This window comes from Thrips palmi, unplaced genomic scaffold (genome assembly GCF_012932325.1).
Source record: "Thrips palmi isolate BJ-2018 unplaced genomic scaffold, TpBJ-2018v1 HiC_scaffold_6, whole genome shotgun sequence".
In the NCBI taxonomy this organism is placed as follows: Eukaryota; Metazoa; Arthropoda; class Insecta; order Thysanoptera; family Thripidae; genus Thrips; species Thrips palmi.
The window spans coordinates 8727226-8750225 of record NW_023144633.1 but is presented as its reverse complement, the minus strand read 5'-3'; the positions used below and the strand labels follow the sequence as shown (position 1 = coordinate 8750225).

General features: G+C 44.0%; 2 protein-coding genes across 2 annotated transcripts; both read left to right on the top strand.

Annotated features, from left to right (window-relative positions):
* The first annotated feature begins 885 nt into the window (after positions 1–885).
* LOC117651876 lies at positions 886–5081 on the top strand. The gene is made up of 9 exons (XM_034396414.1): positions 886–968; positions 1048–1122; positions 1324–1416; positions 1803–1910; positions 1996–2070; positions 2152–2295; positions 2368–2392; positions 4310–4398; positions 4482–5081. Exons 1-9 carry the CDS (start codon positions 951–953, stop codon positions 4935–4937), a joined length of 1083 nt encoding a protein of 360 aa, XP_034252305.1. The 5' UTR covers positions 886–950; the 3' UTR covers positions 4938–5081.
* Positions 5054–6787, top strand: LOC117652036. Its single transcript, XM_034396669.1, has one exon. It carries the CDS (start codon positions 5054–5056, stop codon positions 6785–6787), a length of 1734 nt encoding a protein of 577 aa, XP_034252560.1.
* The last annotated feature ends 16213 nt before the right edge of the window (positions 6788–23000 follow it).

The window sequence follows — 23000 nt, the reverse complement described above, 5'->3', positions numbered from 1 at the left end:
GCGCAGAGCTAAACTTACTATGTGGCTGGAAAATTTATCCACTGACAGTGTGGGGAAATTTATGAGTCACCAAAGTAAATTTACTCTTTGGGAAGATAAACTGATTTCACTTGCCACGACAGTAAAATTACCCTAGCAAGTCAGAATAAATTTCTACACCTGGAGTGGCCGACCATCTTTCCCGCGCCACAGGGGCAAATTTCCTCGCGCCTCTGCTCGGCCTGTCCGGCCGGACCAGTACAGAGCTCGCAGCTCGCAGCGAATTCCCTGAAGGATGTCTCGTGGCGCAGTGGATAGCGTAGTGTGATTTGAATCTCAAGGTTGACGGTTCGACTCCCATTGAAGTGAATAACGTGGGCAAGGTTTAGTCACCCTAACATGGTTTTAGCCACTGGCGCAAGCCAGCGGGGTAATTTTACCCCTGTGGCGTGAGTTATTTTGGGTCGGTAGAAATTTACCCCTGTGGCTCGGGAAAGATACACCCTCAGTCCATGTGCGTAAATTTCACAAGAAATGCGTGGAGAAATTTCTTACGTCATGTACTGATCTATTTACCTATACATTATATGAGAAATAACTACCGCTTGATGGTGGACCAAGCGTTGCCCGGTCCAAATGCGTAAATTTTCCCCCGGGATTTTTTACAGTGCGGTCTCTACTAATGTGAGAAATCCGACCCGTCCAGACACACGTGAGTTCCTGAGAACAAATCTTCAAACATGCCGTCGTGCATTTTGTTTAAAGGTTTTTGCACGAAAATAACCCCAAATTGTTCAATATGAATTCTAAAATACTGTAGCGTCAAACACCGTTTAAAGCGTCATCGGCCTGTGTCGTCTGTACCGGAAGCCGGGACAGACTATGGCAAATTCACCGCTCGGCGCAGTTTTGTTTACTTTTCACAGTTCGACGATTGGGCATGGGCATTGCATTAGGTTGAATTTGAAAGGATGGATTCTCCTCAGGAGGTTAGTGTGGTTGTATTTATTGTTCGTGCAGTTGTATTTATTCTTTAGACGTGTATCAATAGCACGACTGATTTAACAGAGACGGAGAAGGGGCAGAGGCCAGCAAAGACTGATTGGGCGGCGTCCCAAAGGCAGCAAGGTTAAGGGTGGCCAGGTTCGTTGTTACTTTTTACCTTGCCAAGTTGTCTTATTTATATCGGCTTAGTCTCTTTTAATGTCTCACAGTCCAATTCCATCAAGATAATTTTACATCAGTTTCTTTTAGTCTGCTTCTCCTGACACCCAAGTGGGTGTCTATTTGTGATTTTTGGAGTGCACAAATGTTCTTATTTTTGTGTATTGTTTTTGTTGACAGGATGCATCAGGAGAATCAAGTGTTTCTGACAGTGGAGCTGTAGTTACAGACTCGGACACTTCATTACCAACTTCAGATGCCGATCGTAGACATGTAAGTGAACCATTTTTTTTTTGTGACCCGGAATCTTTAGTACCTTTGATCCCATGTTTTGAGTTAAACATCTACTCTATGTATAAACATTTTATCTACTTTAAACACATGTCATGTAGCACTTTTTGTTCCACCTGACATCTGAAAACTTAAACTATTTATTTTGATTGAAGTCCGAACACTTACCTTGATCTTACTAATTCTTTTTTGTTTTGTTGCGGGGTAAAGAAAGAGCTCTGCGCATTCAACTTCAAAACACTTTGATTTGAATGGACATGCAAAAGATTTTGTGACAGAGAATGATAAGATAAAATTACAAGGTCTAAATGGTGTGACTGAATATATTTCTGTTTGAAACAATATTTCAACATGGATTTTGCTTTCAGAAACAATGCCAGAAGTCAGTAAATGATCCACATCTCTGCTCTGAGTCTGACTATGTATCAGAAACAACAGCATCTGAATGGACGGTGAATGAAACAGACTTAGAAGAGGTAACTATTTGATGTGTTATGAGTTTGATTGTTTCAGTTGTAGTTTGGTGTAACTAATTATATTTTATTTCTTAATCATCTCTAGAAAAGGAAAAAGAAAAGAAAAATGCGAAAGAAGAGGGCAAAGTTGCAATATCAAAGGAAATATTCCAGAAGACAAGTAAGCTTTGCAATCTTTTCAAGTTTAGTAAAACCGTTAGTCATACAAAAGTGTGCTGTAATTTTGTCGCATTTATTGTAGGTTGGTAGTTATTCTGATTCTGATGAAGAAGAGGAGGAGGATTCTGAAGTAGATGTCACAGGAAGTTCTGATTCAGAAGAATTTGTATTAAGTCAATCAAGTGATAGCAGTGAAACATCAGTTGAGTCAAACCTGAGCACTAATGTGAGTAGCTTACACTTATGACTTTCATAAAAAGGACTACTATGAATTAATGTTCTTACTTTTCTCTTTTAGTTGGAAGAAACTACCAGTCCAGATCCCACTCAATAAGGGGTATTGAAATGCACGCTTTTTTCATTTTCATACCGGCCCAACCGGAAAATTGTTTTTTCATCTATTTAATGAGCCTACGCCAAAACTGAGACCGGTCGAACAGGACGTAGGGGTCGCCAATGTTTTTTTAAGGTTCAATTTCGACACTGTTTCGCTGAATTCCGAGAATTTTCGTGTTGTGGGTTCCCAGATCGACCGGACTAGACCGAGCACCCCGGACTCGTTTTTGTCTCTTTCTACTTGGTGCGGGGAGTAAAATGAGAGCTCGTAGGGTCCGATCGGACATGTTTGGGAAAATTAGTAACGTTGTTTCGGTGAAAAAAATGCCTTTTTTTAGCGTTTTAAAAGTTTGGAATTTTTTATCTGTTTTGTGTCTGCACCAAACGAATCGTCCTGAACGTCATATTATAGAAAAAAGTCTCAGCTTTCGAATGCCGTATCGGGAAATGCTCTACGACCTTTCGTTAAGGAGATACAGGCGTTAAACGAATAACATGTCACTCAAAATGTCAATTTAATTAGTGATTTTTATCAGTGGAGTGCTTCCTTTTTCATTGCTACCTTAACAGTTTGTAAAGATTTCGCATACTTTGAGCCTGGGCGTCAGCAACTGCGATAGCGAGGAGGCGGGGGTGGGGATCGAGGCGCGGTGGACGTGCACACTGTAGGTAGGTCGGCCCAGGTGGCACAGGTGAGACTGCAGTGGTGGGGGAAGGCAGCCATTGGTGGGGAGGATGCTGGCTTCTCGAGCTATCCAATTAAGACTACGCCTGCGAGATAGCGAAAGCGTGAGAGCGCGAGAGCGTTCGTCTGAGCGAGGAATCGGAGGAGTGGGGGAAGAGTTTGGAGGGGAACTCTTCCCCCACTCCTCCGATTCCTCGCTCAGGCGAACGCTCTCGCGCTCTCACGCTTGCGCTCTCGCAGGCGTAAGTCTAAATTGGATATAGCTTCGGTAGCACACGTGCTGCGTCTCGCTCCGGTCCGGCCCGCCGCGCGCGCGCTTCGTTCAGTGTCAGCTGACAGTGTAGGCGTTGTGTGTCTTGACGTCAAAACGACTGGCCCGTCTGACAACGCCTACACTGTCAGCTGACACTGAACGAAGCGCGCGCGCGGCGGGCCGGACCGGAGCGAGACGCAGCACGTGTGCTACCGAGAAGCCAGCATTCCCCCCACCACTGGCTGCCTTCCCCCACCACTGCAGTCTCACCTGTGCCGCCTGGGCCGACCTACCAACAGTGTGCACGTCCACCGCGCCTCGATCCCCACCCCCGCCTCCTCGCTATCGCAGTTGCTGACGCCCAGGCTCAAAGTATGCGAAATCTTTACAAACTGTTAAGGTAGCAATGAAAAAGGAAGCACTCCACTGATAAAAATCACTAATTAAATTGACATTTTGAGTGACATGTTATTCGTTTAACGCCTGTATCTCCTTAACGAAAGGTCGTAGAGCATTTCCCGATACGGCATTCGAAAGCTGAGACTTTTTTCTATAATATGACGTTCAGGACGATTCGTTTGGTGCAGACACAAAACAGATAAAAAATTCCAAACTTTTAAAACGCTAAAAAAGGCATTTTTTTCACCGAAACAACGTTACTAATTTTCCCAAACATGTCCGATCGGACCCTACGAGCTCTCATTTTACTCCCCGCACCAAGTAGAAAGAGACAAAAACGAGTCCGGGGTGCTCGGTCTAGTCCGGTCGATCTGGGAACCCACAACACGAAAATTCTCGGAATTCAGCGAAACAGTGTCGAAATTGAACCTTAAAAAAACATTGGCGACCCCTACGTCCTGTTCGACCGGTCTCAGTTTTGGCGTAGGCTCATTAAATAGATGAAAAAACAATTTTCCGGTTGGGCCGGTATGAAAATGAAAAATGCGTGCATTTCAATACCCCTTACCACTCAAGGAGGAGCGGAAGATGAACAAACTCAATCAAAGGATGGCCAAACACCTGAGAACCCAACACCCAAGACAACAGAAAGCAGTGTAAGCTACAACTTAATCTAAACTCCATCAGTTAATCAAATTTTATCATTTTTTATCATTATGCATTTCTTTTAATTCTTCAGGATTTTATGCACTCATTATTGAATAACATGAAGCTTCTGGTTCCTGATGATTGGCATGCAGATCTTTGGGGCGAAACAATGAGGCTCTATACCATCAGCCAAAGCAGTAACCCATCGGTAGAACGAAGCATTATCTTCAGTAACAATTCCAAAAAATTCAGTGTCTTCATTCATGGAGTTCCTTTAAGTGGACAGAGCGCAATTTTACAAGACCGAAGAGGCGTTGATGTACAAAATATTGGTGACTTATCTGATTTTCTCCTTAGTTTGTTATCTAAAGTTGCTACTGCTGCTGTGTGCTCTGGTATCCACACTCATACCGAGATTTGGGACTTTGAAACAGGATATCTGGACTATAGTGAATCATTTGAATCACCCTATTTCAGAAGTAAGTCCTGCTCTGTTTTAATGAACGCCACCAAGAGATCTGATCAATGTCCTGCCGCCACCTTTTGAAAAAATTAGAAAGGGAGCAGAAGAGAAAAGACAAGGAGAAAGGAGATCCGTTCTCTGCTAGAGACAAAGACCTTTCCAAAGCTGGGATAAAAGTGAAGAAAGACAAGTATAAAAAAATGGCCAAACAAGAGAAGAAGAGAGCTGACAGGCTTCAAAAAAGAGTCGATTCACTCACCATCAAATTAGATGAAGCAATGAAGGATGAATTGGTTGCATTGTTGCTGGCAAACCAACATAAAATGACGGACATTCAGAGAACATTTTGGATCTCACAGATGGACGCAATCGGAAAGGATGACAAAAGGGGTATACGATGGAACCCAATGCTTATCCGCATAGCGCTTCATCTTCATTCTTTGTCCCCAAATACATGTCAATTTTTTGATACTACTAAAATCTTGATTCTACCTTCAAAAAGAAGACTATACGACTATAGTCATTTTGTTGAAGCACAAGAGGGCTGTCAAAAAGAGCTGTTGCTAATGATAAAGCAGAAAGCAGAAAAATGTGGCTCTGAAGATCACTTTTCATACATAAACTTAATGTTCGATGAAATGAATATTAAAACTGGGATTGTAACTCATCGCTCTACTGGCAAACTCATTGGTTATACCAATTTAAGTGGCGTTGATGAAGAAATTGCTAAAATACAGCAAGAGCTCACTATGAGGACGTACAGACCAAGACTTGCCAAAAAGGTGTTAGTTTATGTGGCTCGAGGCATTACAAGTGATGTAAAAGATGTTGTTGCTATATTTACCACAGATGATCTTGCTGCACACCAACTATATGATCGTACTTGGGATGTTATATACCATCTAGAAGAGGCTGGATTAAAGGTGTTAACATTATCTTTTGATGGTGCGTCAGTTAACAGGAAGTTTGCCATGATGCATGAATCTCTGGATAAAAGTTCTGCTTATACTTATTGCACCAAGAACTTAGCAACTGAAGATCATCGTCCTCTCTTTTTTATCATTGATCCCCCTCACTTGTTAAAAACTATCAGAAATGCCTTAGCTAACTCGTTTAGTCACAGGAAATCAAGAAAATTGTGGAAGAATGGGGAACACTTGTCCTGGAAGGTATTAGAGGAAGTGTATGAAATTACAAAGAATTGGAAGCATACAGGGCATAAATTGAAGAAAGACCATATCAAACTGTCAAGTTTCAGTGTCATGACTGTAATTTATGCGACTCAGATCTTGAGCAATTCTACTGCAAAGGCAATTGAAGATTTGTCAAGCCACCCGAGTATGTCAAAGTATCAGACGAAGGAGTTGGTCAAATTCATTCGTCTAATGAACAGATTTTTTGATTGTGTTAATACAAGAATAGAACCATCAGAAGATACTACCAATCAAGACAAAGAGCCATTCTTTGATGAAAATGACAGTAGGCTTTCTTTCCTGGAGAAAGATGTACTAAATTACTTTGAGGATTGGAAAAGTGAAGTCACTGAAAGGCCTGGAGAATATACCGAGGCGGATCGTAACAAAATGATTATTAGCCATCAAGCTCTGGGTGCCTTACAAATCACCATCAAAAGTATTACATCTGCTATTCGATACATGCTTCAAGTTGGAGCACCCTGTGTAGGAGCTAGAGTGTTTAATCAAGATCCAGCCGAACAATATTTTGCAAAGTTAAGAAGAAAGCAAGGAGATGGGAATAATCCACTCGTGAAGAATGTTTTAGATTCTCGGCTAAGTTTAGTCGCTCAAGGCCATGTTGCCTCAACTTCAACTTCTTCCAAAGGAAATGTGCAAGGTGAGAAACGTAAGGGTGAAATCGAAGTAGATTCAAGTCCCCTTCCTTCAAGAAAAGTGTCAAGAAAGTCACAAGAATGACAGGCAAAGTAGAAGTCTTCTTTTTTACAATAGCTTTGTAAATGATAATTAAGTTTGTTATTGAACAATGTATCACTATAAATAAAACAAAGATTATTCTTGCTTTGTAAACTGCAATGTATTTTGTTATTGAATTATTTTATCTTAATAATACATATAGTCCGAGGGCAAGCCCTGTACAGACACCAAGATGTTTTTTTGTGTACAAAAATATAAAGCTAATATTTTGATACAGATGTAGAACCATACGGTGGAGTTTACAGATTATGTATAATAAAGGAAAATTAAACAGTCTTGAAACAAAATATTCATTTCAACACACAAAAAATCAATCAAAAATCAATCCACACTTTCATGACAGTCATCTTTCTCAGCAAAGTTATGATGCAAATGGGTTCTCAGGGCAGCTGCATTTGCTTGGATGGTGTTTTCTTCATCTCTGTTTCTTCTCCTTTCTTCATAATTTCTTGATGACTTCAGATACTGATGGAGCAGATCTCTCATGAACAGAAGAGAATCTGCCTCAGAAAGGTATGAATTGGTCAAGTAAAACCAATGATCTAAAAGATAGGATTGTTCAAAAACCATCCCTATTAGATCATCAGCAGTTGTTGTTTGATCTGATGACCTCAAAGAAACTTCAATCCTCTTGAAAAAATCACTAGCTCGGTCACTGGGAACAATGCATTTCTCTTGTCCAGAAAACCAATTTTTCTCATTCAGGAAATCATATGTACTTATAGGATGTTCTCCTTCAACAAATGTTTCTTTGATGCAAGCACAGTAAGTGTCACGTGATCCTCTGTGCTTTTTAAACCTTTTTCTCAAAAAAATTCCCAAGTTCGTTGAAAAGTTTTTTTCTTCAGTTTCACTCATGGTTGTATCATAAACTGATGGTGGCTCTGTGGTGGAACTCATCTTTCTCACCACCCAAATCTGGATGTGCGCCAACATCTTTGTAGAAATCCGAAATATAAGTCTGTTGACATATAACTTTCTAGCATTGGGACACACAGCAAGAAATTTTTCTTGTAGTAGGAAACTTTCAGAATTGAAGAATTCATTTAATTTAGACTGTGCCACTTCGTATTGGTTCATAGGAAGAAGCTTAGATTGTTTTCTTGCACAAACATAGCTGCATATGTTGTCACTTATTTCATATACAAAGGCTTTCCATTCTTCTGTATTTTTCTTGTTGTGGAACTCTTTTAAAATATTTGCTTTGGATTCATCATAAGCTGGTTCAGCTAATATCTCTTCTATTACTTTATCCATTATAGGATTTAAAGCTTCTTCTTTTACTTCTGCAGCAGTTGGCTTTTTCTTGTTGGCTTCTGCAATTATTTTAATATTGTAAGTCTAAACTTAATGGGTTAATAAAAAAATTCCAGCATCAAAAAGAAAAAATAAATTGTACCTTGTATTCGATGAGAGGCACGGTGATTGAGAAAGGTACGTTTGCTTCCAAGCTCTGAATCACACTCAGGGCATTTATACACCTGAAATAAATTTTACAGTTAAAAACCAAAACAAACAGATACAGCAGAAATGTTAATATTATAGCCACACTCCTACCTTAGTGGCTTTGGATGAAGCGAGTTGCTGTTGGGCACCAGTAGAAGTAGATGCAGTGACACCTTGTGTGTTATGCCGCTCTGCATCGTTGTCAGAGAGAGCTACTTGATGTTTGTCCAGCATGTGTTTTTTGAAGCCTGCCTGTGTTTTAAAAGTTGTCTTCCTTTTGCAAGTAGGACAACGATACAGCTACACTGTTAAAAAAGTTCGTAAATTTCATAACAGAATTAATTGCAATTTTGCGAACATGGTTGTGAATTTTCATAACATTGTAATTTTCATAACAATGTTGTGAAAAATGATATTATTTCTTAATTTTCAATACATGTTCTTAAAATTACGAATGTGTGGTAGTAAATTTAGTATACGATCGCATTTTCCCAAACCAATGTTCTGAACTTTGCGATCGGATGTTAAAAATAACAATCCAACGGAGGGCGATTCGGCGCGCGTTTTGAATGTCTACCTTCTTCCCGCTGGACGGTCGTCGCCAGCCGCACCCAATCACAAAGCCGCCTCTAACCCCTTCCCCCTTCCCCTTCCCTTCGCCCCTCCGAAAGATGTGTTTTTTTTTCTCTCTCTCTCCATTTGATCGCACGTTCTCACATGCGGACGTAATTCACGAAATGCCTTCCAAGTGGCAATTCGAAACTGTGTCAAATTTAGATTGTTGAAGACATAATGTCCGTCTCGAGAATGACCTACAAGTGTGCTGGGCTGTGTCATTGACTGCGAATGAAATGAAATAGTAACGATAATGCATACCTGCCTAGGCTCAAGATTTGGTTATGTCGCCCTTGTTATGTTGGGGGAAAATGGTTGTGGGAATGGTAAGCGTTAATCATCAGTTCTCATTGAAGTTGTCTTGTCATTTTCTTATGTAATTCTTTATGTGGGCCAGGGCTTGTCCATTAATTGGCGCGTTCCTTCTTTCAGATTCATTTATCCGACTGCAGGAGCTGTTTACATCAGCCCCACTGCGTGCTTTATCAAATCAACATCATCATCTGCAGCCTACACATTTCTCAATTGGTATGTAATATTCAGTCTTCCATTTCACTATTCTTGCCACCTTCCTCTTTGTTTATTTAGTTAATTTGTTTCTATCCGTTCAACCACAGGTACAACGTCATCCACTCAACTGGCGCAACTGCAACTGGATGGCTATTTGTTCAAGCACAGTTGGAGGCATCTTCATTAAATCAACTTGATTGTCTCCTCACATGTCACAATGGGTATGTAAAGTGTAGTATTTTATTCTAATGTTCTTGCTGTTTGGTGGATTGTCTAACTTTTTCTTTAACTTTGTTTGTTTTTCAACAGGCTCAATACAACTCAGGTGCCGCTACTGCTCTTCTCCATATTCTACTTTTATGGGCTACGTAAACCATCTGCCTCATCATCGTCACATTACCAAGTTCTTTCCTTGTGGCATAGATGATTGCAAAGAAGTCTTCCCAGCAGAAGCTTCCTTGCGCATGCATCTCATTCGACACCACAAAGTTTCTGTAAAGAAGAAGTCTACAAGCACTGTGTATGCTACAGATTCATCAGGAAAGTATGTGTGTACTGTGTCCCATTGTCGCCAGCAGGTGAACTGCAAGAAAGATTTGACAAAACATATTTGTAGTCACATAGCAAATGGTCTCAAAAATGTGCCTTGCCCACATCGAGGTTGTAATTCCTGCTATTCCAACGTAAACTCTTTTTTAAGTCATCTTCAAAAATTCCACAAGCCTGTGACAGTTGAAGTAGAATCACACCCCTCCAATAGTGAGACCCAGACCTTGCCAGACTTTGACGATTATGTACAGTCGGTGCCACTAGAAAGTGATTTTGATAATGCTCAACATGAAACTGTCAGAGAGAAGAAAACACCGGTATTGGGACAGTGGTGCCAGTGGTGCCAGTGGTGCAGTGGTGCGGCGCGGAGTGGTGACTCGAGTGGTGCCGGTATTGGGACAGGTGGTGTCGGTTGGGTGGCCTACCCTCCCGGCGCTCGGGGGGGCTCGGTTGGGTGGCCTACCCTCCCGGCGCTCGAGGGGCTCGGATGGGTGGCCTACCCTCCCGGCGCTCGGGGGGCTCGGCGGAGTGGTGGCGCTAGTGGAGTCTCCAGGGGCGCGTGGTGTCGCATGGGTTGCCTAGGTTCCCGGCGCAGGGAGGGAAAATGGGGGTGCTGGGGGTGGGTTGGGGGATGAGGTTGGGTGCCTACTTTCACGGGGGGGCGCGCGCGCGCGCCTTCCGTTTCTTCTTGTGTCTCTGTCTTATTGTCCTTATGGGTTTTCCAAGCAAGTGATGGTGTAGAGATGTGGGAGGAGGCAAGTACAAGCGTTAGACAAGGGGGTTAATCAGTAATCATTGTGAGTTCGATTGTGGAAGACGGAGGGTCGAATCTCAGTGAAGGCGCCCATGTGTAACGGTTGTACTTTTTTGAGTAGCACTTGAAAACAGTCATGTTATTTGTAGTCTTTTTCTTGAAACAACGAAGGAAGTATGAAAAACCTATGCTGCTTTGGTTTCCGCCTCTCTGCGCGATCGTGTTGTGGCCCGACAGAGGCGCATGTTGACACAAGATCCAGGAGCTTCGTATGCAATTCTCGCTCTAGGCGCCGGCGTCCGCCGATGCGGAACATCGATGGTTCGATGGTCTTCAGTTGTGTCCCAGCGCGCAGCGAGAATGAGCTATCCTAGATTTAAGTGCGTCCGTTGTCGTATCGGATTGTGGAGCGTAGATGCGGCGCGCAGTCACATGCAGGAACATCGGCAAATCCGTGAGTACCATTCATCAGTCACCATCCTTCCAGAGACTGGTTTCGGTATCCGTCCGAATGTTGCTCGATGATGTGTGCATGGTCCCAAACTGCCCGCGTGTTCGGCTCCTTGGCCTCGGGTTAGCGGCTGGTCAGAGTCGAGCAGTCGAGCCTGTCCGGGAGCCGAGCCGAGTCGATGGCTTCGACGGCGCTCGACGGCGAGCCAAAGACTCCCGAGGCAGTGGGATGTGCATGCCAATGTCGGTCTCTGTTTTCTTCTGTGTCTTCCCTGCATCCATGTGAATCTAATAGGGTGTTTTTGTGTTTTATTTTAAAAGAGGGGATAAACATTGCTCATCCCGTGGAGTGCGGGCGTTGCGGTGGAATATTTAACACCATCAACATCACACTCCAACATCAACAGGAGGGGGTGTGCTATATGTGTGAGTGTTAATGTGTAACAAGATTACACAAATGGACGTAATAGACTGTCGAAGGGTATTTAAGTGATGAACAAAATGTTACAGCTGTTCCTGTTGCGAATGGTGCGATAAGATCCCGATTCGGACCTATGGGGACAAGCATATCTATAATTCCCAGAGACGAAACGCCGCCCATCCTCCCCATCAGGGCTCCGATGCCCGTCAGGACCACCGTACCCATTTGGGCGACATATGTCCCCACCCGGGTGGTTACGGTGGCCCCGGCGGACTCCACCACAGGGCCAGATGGGGAGGAGCTTCCAAGTGATTAAATACTATGTTTAAGAAATACTGTTAAAATACTGTTAAAATACTGTTAAAATACTATGTTTAAGGAAAACTGTAATACTACGATTAAGAAAAAATGAAAAAGATTTCATTTGAAATAAATAACGCGTAAAATAGGAAACGATGTGTTTGTCATTAACTTGTCAATGAACAACTATTCCCACACCCGCTGAAGAGAGTCGTGCGTTACTTGTAATGGGGGTTAGTGAAATGCAAAAATAAAAAAATATAAAATATTATAAATAATTTGATGAAAAAAGAGAACAACATTCATGCCATCTGTCGTCTTTTTCCCCCAAACATTAAAAAAAGTATAAAAAACGTAAGAAAAATTTAGTTCGCCTCAGAGAGCCACTAACCTCTCTGAAACACTCACAAGATGCTAGCTTTGAGCAATCACGCCACCGAGCTATCCGCGCAGTAGTCGAGTCCGAAAACCGCGAGAGCGCAGCACTGTCCAGTCTCGCAAGGCGCTAGCCGGCTCGAGTTGATGGCTCGACAGATAGATGTCGCTGAGGAACAATGGCAGCGGCCATCATTAAAAACCCGTCTCCGAAAGTGTCGTTTCTGTGCGAACACGATGAGGGGAATATGTGTGAGAGAGAGTGAGAGCGATAAGGCACGCACGCACCGACCTCGCACGCCAGCCGCGCAGCGAGCGAAAACTGCTGACTGCGCAGGCAGCTCGGGTGGAGAGGGACGCCTAGCAGCGAAAAGGCAACGTCCGAGAGAGCGCTTTTGTTCGGAAACAGCCGCTCCAAGCGTAACGGTCATGTTGCGCTCGTCCTTACGGACGAACCGTTTGAGCAAATGGGTTCGCGTTTTTTCTAATGATAGAGGATAGAGTAGTTGATGTCCTCGCCAACGGGCATTGAGTTTGAGGCAGTCGTTCGGTGCTCGCAGAGCGTCAAAGTCGAACAAGTATTTTAGGGTCTTTGGAGACCTTAACGCGCGGCGGAGAAAAAACTCAAAGGCAACAGGCATTGGCTCGCCGCGAAGCAAGAACAGAGATAGGCGACTCGCGGAGGGGTATAAAAGGGAGTGTAAGCCACGCCAATCCATAAAAAATGTATCAATTTGTGCATCCATTTTCGGCGTGCTTGGCAGCTCCCAGTGGAAGTGGTAAAACTCAGTGGGTCCTTAAACTTTTAAAACATTTAAGTGAGGTAGTGGAAGGAAGCATTCAACACATTGTATGGTGTTACGGAGAGGAAGGAGGGGTGCCGACAGAAGTCATTGAAAATCCATCCATCAAGACATATCGAGGAGTGCCATCAGAGGAATCAGGTGTGTTGAAAGAGAATACGCTTTTGATCTTGGATGATCTTATGACTTCGTGTTTGGGCGACGCAAGTGTGTCCGATTTGTACACGAAAGGGAGTAGACACCGCAAAATAAGTGTCATTTTACTTTCTCAAAATTTGCTGCATCAGAGTAAATACGCAAGAACAATTAGTCTGAACACGCGATATTTTATTCTCCTTCGTAACGTGCGGGATCGTTCTCAGTTCCAACACCTCGCCAGACAGGTGTACCCAGAAAACGTTCGGTCTCTCTGCAGTGCTCTGGCCGACGCTTGGTCCGGGCCGTACAGTTATTTCGTCATTGATTTAAATGCAAATACACCGGAAGCGCTAAGGTTTCGCACAAATATTTGGCCGACGGATCCGCACCTCATTGTGTACGCCACAGATCGAGCCATCGAAGAGTATGACGCGAGCGGTGCTACTTTGCAAGGAATCAAGGCAGAGACTTTGTTTCAGTGAACCGAAAAAATGACGGAGACGACGATGGCGAGTGTGGACTCGTCTCTGATGGATTTGGCAAAGTACAAACCTCACTTGCTCGTGTTGCGAGACAGTGCCCCGAAAGTGCAGAGAGCCATTCTGAAAAGCGCGGACGATCGATTGATTCGTTCCATCATCGCTTTAATTTTGAATATATTGAATCGGAACGTGGTCATCAGCGAACAGTCTCGTCGCAGCCTTGAGAGGTACAAGACGCATCTGAGACACTTGGCGTACAGCGATAACTCCTACATTGTGCGCAACGGAAAAAAGAAGAAGCGGAGTCCCTCAGTGAGTCAACGGGGATCCGGTGGCAACGGCAGCAGCAGCGGTGGTCGCAGTCGCGGTGGTGGTGGTGGAGGCAGCAGCAGCGGTGGCGGCGACTGCGGACAAGCGAGGTGTCTCCAAAAAAAGCGTAACTATCTTGTGCAGCGGGGTACTGGGGCATTCCTTTCAACTCTGATAACAAGTGCATTGGGAGGGATTGTAGGAAAAATAATCACTCATTCTATGAGTGGAAATAAAAATTAATAGAGAGTCATTTTTTGTACAAGAAGGAAACAAATAAAATGGCAGCAAGTGTGTTACGAAAAATGTTGGTCCTGTCTCCAGAACAACTTTCTCGGTTTCGAAATGAAGCAACAGACGAAATAAAAAAAAATTTGCAAAACAAAATGGAATCTACTTTAAAAAAATCCGAACAAAACCAAAATGAGGAAAAAATTCACCAAAATTGGGACGAGTATCGAGTTCTTTTAGAAAAGTATCTCACTGCAAAAAGAGAAGCGAATAAACAAAATATGAACATTCCCATTTACGAAATAGAACAAGAGCAAGAGGGAGAATCTCTGATTCCACTCAAGAAAAATAAGATGCTAGATAGAAAAGTCAAAATTGAGAAAGAAAAAGAAGAAACAAAACCCACTCTTTTAAAATCAGAAAAAAATCCTGTGTCCGATCGCCTTTCTCTTTCTCCTCCTGACGTACACGTTCAACGTTCCGCTTCCTACTTCCCGCCCATCGCTCCCCACCCCTCGCTCTCCGCCCTTCGCTCCCCGCCCTTCGCTCCTCGCTCTCCGCTCTTCGCTCCCCGCCCCTCGCTCTCCGCCCTTCGCTCTCCGCCCTTCGCTCCCCACTCTCCGCCCTTTGCTTCACGTAACGGACCCTCTTCATCATCATCTTCTTCTTATCAATCTCCTCCTCGATCTCGTTTTCTCCATGGTGTTCCTGTATGGGATCATAATATGCATCCCGATTTCAATTACCAACAAGATCATATTCCTCGAGCCATGTCCATTCCAAAACGTGACGACAACGAAGATGATGATGATGATGTTGATTCGTTTGATGAAGGTACGTTGGGTCTAAAAGAGGAGGAGGGGGAGGAGGGGGAAAGAGGAAGCCATGACGATGCCGCGTACAAAGATTTGAGTCTAGAAATTTTACTGGATATCGTGAATGAACGCACGGCAAGCCAAAATCAAACGGGAAATGAAAAAAGTCGCCCCTCGTCTTCAAATGCTACTTTGACGTCGATGCCCTTTGCTCAACCACAACCACACTCTTTAGGATTGTACCGCTTCGACCGGCATGATGAGGGTCCACTTTTTAAGGAACCCTATGATCATGACTCGAGTGGGGAAAGTGTGCATTCTTCCTTCTCAAAAGCTTTACATTCGACTCCTTACCCACAGCAGACTGGAGAGGCTCGACTCGAGTCCATTCCCACTTTAAATGACACTCACATCGCCACTTCACCGACAGTGTCATCTACATCTCCAAAGGTGCGTCACCTGCGATACGGACGCGACGTGAGGTGGACACCTTTACAATTGAAACCACGCACTCGAAGTAAGAAACTTTGATGAGGTGTGTGCCGTGAGGGGAACCGTATCCACGACGCGGCTAGCAGCGACGCCTCACCCCGCCACCTGTGGCAGCGAGCTGCTTGCGGCGATGGACAGACCGCGCCGACAGCTTAAAGCGCTGACAGAGGACACCTGGCCATTGCCGCAACGACGGCGTACAGCCGGTGGCAAGGCCACCAAGGCGGTCGAGGCGTCCAGGTTGCAACCTCAACTCGGCGAGCATGACGAACATGCCTGTGCATTGGGTGAAGCGCGCGATGATCATCCTGACGATACCTCGGTGGACCCTGTCATTGACGACGACGATGTCAACTCGTCTTCACGTGGAGCTTTTGTCGACGCGACTCTGAAAAAATTGTATTATAATCTCTCCGATTCCCCAATCGCTTTTTCCTCTGCACAAAATTTGACTAGAAAGGCGCGTGCTCACGGCATCACTCGCAACGAAGTGAGCGAGTGGCTCTTTAATCAAGACGTGTACGCTCGCTACAAGCCGGCTCGTAAAAGGTTTCCTCTCAATTTCTACAATATACGAGGCCTGCACGACGTGTATGAAGCAGACTTGAACGACATGCGAAAACTCGCCAAATTTAACGATGGATTCAATTATTTCATGACTCTGGTGTGTTGTTTGTCACGCTTTGTGTGGGTCTACCCTCTCAAAACCAAGAACGCCACAGAAATGTCATCTGTTTTTGAAAATCATTTCAAACAGACTGGTCAGAGTTTTCGCCTATTACAGGTTGACCACGGAAAAGAATTTGTAGCAAAAACTGTTCAAAAAATGCTTCACAAGTTTGGAGTCCGTCTTCGCACAATTGAAAACGAAGGTCACGCTCGAATGAGCGAAATTGTGAATCGAACACTTAAGACTCGTCTTTGGAAGCATCTTGAACACGTCAATTCTTGGCGTTGGCTTGAAGCTCTCAAACAAATTACGTTCAATTACAACCACACTGTTCACCGCGCTACAGGGATGCGCCCTGCTGACGTGACGGAGGCGGACGTTTTCCGAATCTGGTCCACAAACTATCTACGTCACAGGGCACCTCATCTTTTGCAGAGTAGCCCAACGAGGCGCGCCAGCACCGTCGCCACCACCACTCCCTCGAGTCGGCGCCTCGCCGCTGCCACTCGCCGCATGCACTCCATACGAGTGGGTGATTTTGTTCGCATTTCCCTTGTAAAAAGTATATTGGAAAAGGGATACACGGCGTCTTTCTCAAGACAAGTATATAAGGTTGTGGGCGTGACACGATTTACTCCATTTTACATGTTTACTTTAGCTGATCAAAACGGTTCAATTTTACACGGAAATTTTTACGCTGACCAGTTACAAAAGGTCAGCGAACCCACAGGTGAGACAGTCTATCGAGTTGAACGTGTTTTACAGAAGCGTCGTCGCAAAGGACACCAACCAGAAGCGCTGGTTCGTTGGCAAGGTTACGACAAGGAGTTCGACAGCTGGATCCCCGAAAGTTCACTCGCAGATATTTAAAATAATTTGTAATCATGTTTTTGACGCTAAGCAGTGATAGTTCAAAGTCATTTTTCAATGAAAATACCATGGCATGCTTTACTACTCAATTAACTCGTCCCATCTGTGTAGAGCCTCCAGATCCCCAGTCACGTTTCGAAGTGGGAGTCGTCGAAGTTTTTTTGCCACCCTTGACAAGAAACACGACCCATTCGAATATTTATTTGTACAGTGACATCTCGCAACCTGTGTTGGTTTCGGACACGGCCGCTCGTCTGTTGAGAGTCATTTCTCCCCTGCACCCGACCGGACATCACGAGTTTTCAAAAGTGCACTATGTGCCTCTTGAAAAATATAATTTTTCGACTGTGACTCTATCCTTTCACTCAAGAGATGGAAAACTTTTTCCCTTTCCGGATGGGGAGCACGCGTCTATAGTCGTTTTGCATTTTCGAAAGGTTTCCCCATAAATACGAGCGTCGCCTTCTCTTTACGCTCAGTTCAAAATGGAGGACGCGCTCACTCGGTATTTTGAGGTCCAGGCAGGGTTGGGAGGCAGCGCCGCGAATATTGGCCCTCTCTACGAAGCCAGCTTTACTCATCAGAACGGTAGAGGGTGTTGTGGTCTTACAGGACGCTACATCAGTGCTGTTGCCACACCTATTTTGGCAAAAGGGATACGCGCATTGGGGGAGGAGGCAGCAGCTGCAGGATATGGATTTTACAACGATATGACGAACGCAAGTAGTCCGGTAACGCTGCGCAACGTGCGCGACGCGGCGGTGACACGTCTTGCGGAAGCGGGTCGTAATCTGAAGCGTAGGGTGCGGAAAACTCTAACTGGACGTGGACAAATAACCAATCCCAAAGGTAAGTCCGCACCTCGGAACAAGCAGAAATCCAAGAAAAAAGTGAAAAAGCAACCTACAAAAGCGCGCCACAAACGAAAGGATTCTCAGACGGGACGCGGACGCCCTACTGCACAGACACACCCTTTCGACATCTTTTCATAAAAAATGGAGTCATCAACGGTCATCCCTCAGGGAGGCAAAATTGAGTGAAGAATGTAGCCTCCACAGGCGGGTTTAGTGCAACCCTACACTTGTCCGGATTCCCCCCGGGCCCCGGGGCGAATCCGGACAACCTATGGGGCGATTCCGGACGACCTGAAGTTCTCCATCCATGTGATCAAAGTTATCACTGATTTTAAAAATGAGAGTGCAATCTGGGTAGAAATTTGAAAAAAAAGGTAAAACTAAAAAAAAATGACCAATTTGAGAATAAATTATTTGTTTTTGATTTATTACATAATTAAATCACATTGTATCACAATTTTTTAAATTATGATTTTTAAAGCATAATTAGGAACAATAATTAAACAGCAAACAATTTAAAAATAGCAAAAAGTAAATTTGCTGAAGTCAAAATTAAAGTTAAGAAAGACTGTTGACGTCTTTTGGTTTTACCAGGACCGGGGGTTTTTGGCAAAATGGCACATATATCACTAAGGTGAACTGGGGTTGAGGTCAGGAATATTAGGCAGTACAAAGTTTGGTAGATTGGACTCAACTACTTTTCTCAAATACGATATCTCTAAATCGTTATCCTCATCTTTGTCTTTAATAATTTTTCCTCCCACAATGTTTCAACTCTTTCCCAAACCCTTGAAGTTAACAATAACGTAGTCACCTCAGTGGGAAATTTGGTGTGTCTGGAGGCGCTGGGCTTTGAGCAGGCTTCGCCTTTTCCCACGGATCATCAATTGCCTCTTCATCAGATAGTTCAAAAATCAAGTACTCTGGATGTTTTTTCTTCTTCTTTTTTTTCCCTTTTTTCTTCTTATTTTTTCCCTTACCTTCATTGGATTTGTTTTCTTTGGTTTTTTCTCTTTTTTTTCCCTTTTCCTCAGCCTTTTTTTTTTTCTTTTGCTTCTTTTTCTTTTCACTGATAGCGGTTTTCTCTGGGGTGTCAGTGGCCCCCAATACATTTTCCCTTTCGCCGTGGCTTCTTTGGAGGATTTTGGGGTGTGGCATGTGGGAACCCCCTGATACTTCGGGGCCCCAAAAAAAGTCTCATTTTTTTTCTCGGGAACTTCATTTCAATAGCTTCAGCATTTTCAGTGATGACTTCAGGTGTGACTGCTTCTTCAGGGCCTGAAAGGGGGGGCTGTTCGGTCATTTGGCCATGATAAAATCACTTCCCCGAAAGATGTCTCTGTTGAACGGAGAAATTCAGTTTTTCAAAGCTATGGATAAAGGTGTTGGGCATTGCTGCCTTGCTGAGGGCGTCACGCACAAAACCTGCTACATGATAAATTGTTACAGAAATTGCAGGGTTGCTAAGCCTGAATGAGCTAATTTCATTATCATAGTATTTTTTAAAAGGCCCAAAAAAACCTACATCTAAAGGCTGTAACTTGTGTGTACAAAGCGGTGGGAAAGTAAAAACTACAACTCCATTATCTTTGGCTAAATCTAACACTGCAGTTGAAAAATGGGTATCCACATTATCAAGGAGAAGCAGTGTGGGATTTTCTTTGGAAGACCTAGTACATTTTATAAAATGTTTCATTATATCTACAAAAGTTTCTTTGGTATTGTAACCTTTGTCATTAGCTAAACCTAAGGTCCCTGGATATGCGTTAATTAACATATTACTCTTAAATATCTTTCTAGGAAAAATCATCACAGGAGGGAGAACTACTCCATGAGCCCCTATAATCACAGAAGTTGTAACTGAAACGCCTCGCTCTGAAGTCTTAACTTGATGGACTTGTTTGACGCCCCTGGGAGATACAAGTCTTCTTGTATTTTGCACAGTGGAGGTGCACGTCTCATCTAAGTTGTAAACCCTTGAGCCATCTCTAAATGATTCATTCCTGTTCAGTTACAAAAGGTCAGCGAACCCACAGGTGAGACAGTCTATCGAGTTGAACGTGTTTTACAGAAGCGTCGTCGCAAGGGACACCAACCAGAAGCGCTGGTTCGTTGGCAAGGTTACGACAAGGAGTTCGACAGCTGGATCCCCGAAAGTTCACTCGCAGATATTTAAAATAATTTGTAATCATGTTTTTGACGCTAAGCAGTGATAGTTCAAAGTCATTTTTCAATGAAAATACCATGGCATGCTTTACTACTCAATTAACTCGTCCCATCTGTGTAGAGCCTCCAGATCCCCAGTCACGTTTCGAAGTGGGAGTCGTCGAAGTTTTTTTGCCACCCTTGACAAGAAACACGACCCATTCGAATATTTATTTGTACAGTGACATCTCGCAACCTGTGTTGGTTTCGGACACGGCCGCTCGTCTGTTGAGAGTCATTTCTCCCCTGCACCCGACCGGACATCACGAGTTTTCAAAAGTGCACTATGTGCCTCTTGAAAAATATAATTTTTCGACTGTGACTCTATCCTTTCACTCAAGAGATGGAAAACTTTTTCCCTTTCCGGATGGGGAGCACGCGTCTATAGTCGTTTTGCATTTTCGAAAGGTTTCCCCATAAATACGAGCGTCGCCTTCTCTTTACGCTCAGTTCAAAATGGAGGACGCGCTCACTCGGTATTTTGAGGTCCAGGCAGGGTTGGGAGGCAGCGCCGCGAATATTGGCCCTCTCTACGAAGCCAGCTTTACTCATCAGAACGGTAGAGGGTGTTGTGGTCTTACAGGACGCTACATCAGTGCTGTTGCCACACCTATTTTGGCAAAAGGGATACGCGCATTGGGGGAGGAGGCAGCATCTGCAGGATATGGATTTTACAACGATATGACGAACGCAAGTAGTCCGGTAACGCTGCGCAACGTGCGCGACGCGGCGGTGACACGTCTTGCGGAAGCGGGTCGTAATCTGAAGCGTAGGGTGCGGAAAACTCTAACTGGACGTGGACAAATAACCAATCCCAAAGGTAAGTCCGCACCTCGGAACAAGCAGAAATCCAAGAAAAAAGTGAAAAAGCAACCTACAAAAGCGCGCCACAAACGAAAGGATTCTCAGACGGGACGCGGACGCCCTACTGCACAGACACACCCTTTCGACATCTTTTCATAAAAAAATGGAGTCATCAACGGTCATCCCTGCGCAACTCAACATTTTCTCTCAACCCAAGGTTCAAAATGATATTTTAGGGCATACAGTGACTGCTCACAAACCTGTGAATGCTATAACTCTTCCCTTGTCTACATTGGAATTTGTGAGTACGGGTAATTCTGAATTTTATCGTGACCTCAGTGAGACATATCTACAGTTGAATGTTTGTTTGCGGTCAGAGGATGGCGGGGTACCACTGCTCGATCAGGATGTGGCTTGTGTTAACAATCTTATTTCTAGTCTTTTCTCTTGTCTTGAAATTTTTCTTAATGAGAAATGTGTGTGCAAAGTTGATCATTTTGCTTACAAATCTTATATTGAGACTCTTCTGAGCTACTCGTCAGAAGCAGCCACCTCCCACTTGACTACATCCATGTTTTATTTAGACAGTCCTGAAGCTCATGATCAACCAAATGATGCCAACCAAGGCTTTGCTACACGAAAAAATTTACTGTCTGGAGGTAAACACTGTCAATTATACGGACGTGTGCGATGTGGGTTATTTGACCAACCTTTGTTTTTATTGAATGGTTTTGACTTGAGACTCAAGTTTACATTCAATCCTGAAGCTTTCTACATGTGGGGTGTGGAAGCTACAAACGGAATCAGACTGCACGTAACAGATGCTACTTTATTCTGTAAGAGTGTAGCCCTATCCCCAGCACTATTGCTATCTCATGCTCGAGTTCTCGCCCAAAGTCATGCTCACTACCCCATGAAACGAGTGGAATGTAAAACGTTTACTACAGCCCCTGGTGCGCGAAATATTACCTTGAATTCAGTTTGCTCTGGACGCCTTCCCTCATTCATGTGTATGGCTATGATTGACAATACTGCTTTTAACGGCCACCGTCAAAGGAATTGTTTTTCATTTGTTCACAAAAGTGTAACTAGCATTTCCATTTTTGTCAATTCTGTTGAAGTGAAACTGGATGGCATAGACTTTCACTCTACTGATAAGATGTGGAACAGAGCATACCACTCTTTATTTTCAGCAATTGGTGCGGATTCACGCCCCGCTAGCTCCATGATAAGCCCAACCATGTTCTCGCACGGTACATTCTTGGTCTGCAAAGATTTTTCTCGAGATTGTAGTGGGAACACATCTTACACAAGTCTCCCACTCAATGGAGAACTTCGCATTGAAATTTCATTTGCGAACCCACTTGACACTGCTCTTACGACCCTTATTTTATTGGAACACGACTCTGAATTAGAAATAGACGCTGCACGAAATATTCTGATTACATAGCATGGATTCGTCGACTATAACCAACGTTTTGCGAGGACATAATCTCACTCGCAAGTCTTTTATTGGAGTCTTTGCCGCGAATCGACTACCTACGACTCGTCTTCGACGCCCTGCCATTGTTATTGCCAACACAGACGAGGATTCCCTTCCAGGAAGCCATTGGGTTTGTTTTTTCCTTCCTCTTTTTGATACAGGAGTGCATTATTTCAATAGTCTTGGAGATCTCCCTCGACTTGCTTCTTTTCTAAGATTTATTCGCATTAACGGAGGTTTGCACATGCACTGCAATCGCCAAATTCAAAGCTTTTATTCTGATGTGTGTGGAGAGTTTTGTTGTTTTTTTGCTTTGCATTGTTGTATGGGTTATTCTTTAGTGGAGTTTTTGTTATTATTTAGTTTAAGCCCTTCTCGTAACGATAGATTAGTGGTTGAACGCTTCAATGAAAGCTTTACTTGCTCGCCCCATTTCAAACGCCCTACGCTGCGTGCCATTCACGCTCAGTCGTGCGCGCCACACTGTCACGTGAGTAGTCGCCGCTGCCCGGCAGAGAAGGGGAAGCGCAACAGACGACGCGCCACGCGTTGTGCTACTTCCACCTCCCACACTACTGCAAAAGCGGCCGCCGCTTTAAGAATTTGCTGAAGTCTTCGA

Bases quoted from the DNA above. Each gene is read 5' to 3' on its own strand.
- LOC117651876 (XM_034396414.1), top strand. The intron at 2,071-2,151 runs GTAAGCTTTGCA...CATTTATTGTAG, and splicing joins GGAAATATTCCAGAAGACAA to GTTGGTAGTTATTCTGATTC. The intron at 2,296-2,367 runs GTGAGTAGCTTA...TTTCTCTTTTAG, and splicing joins AGTCAAACCTGAGCACTAAT to TTGGAAGAAACTACCAGTCC.
- LOC117652036 (XM_034396669.1), top strand. From the start codon at position 5,054: ATGGCCAAACAAGAGAAGAAGAGAGCTGACAGGCTTCAAAAAAGAGTC.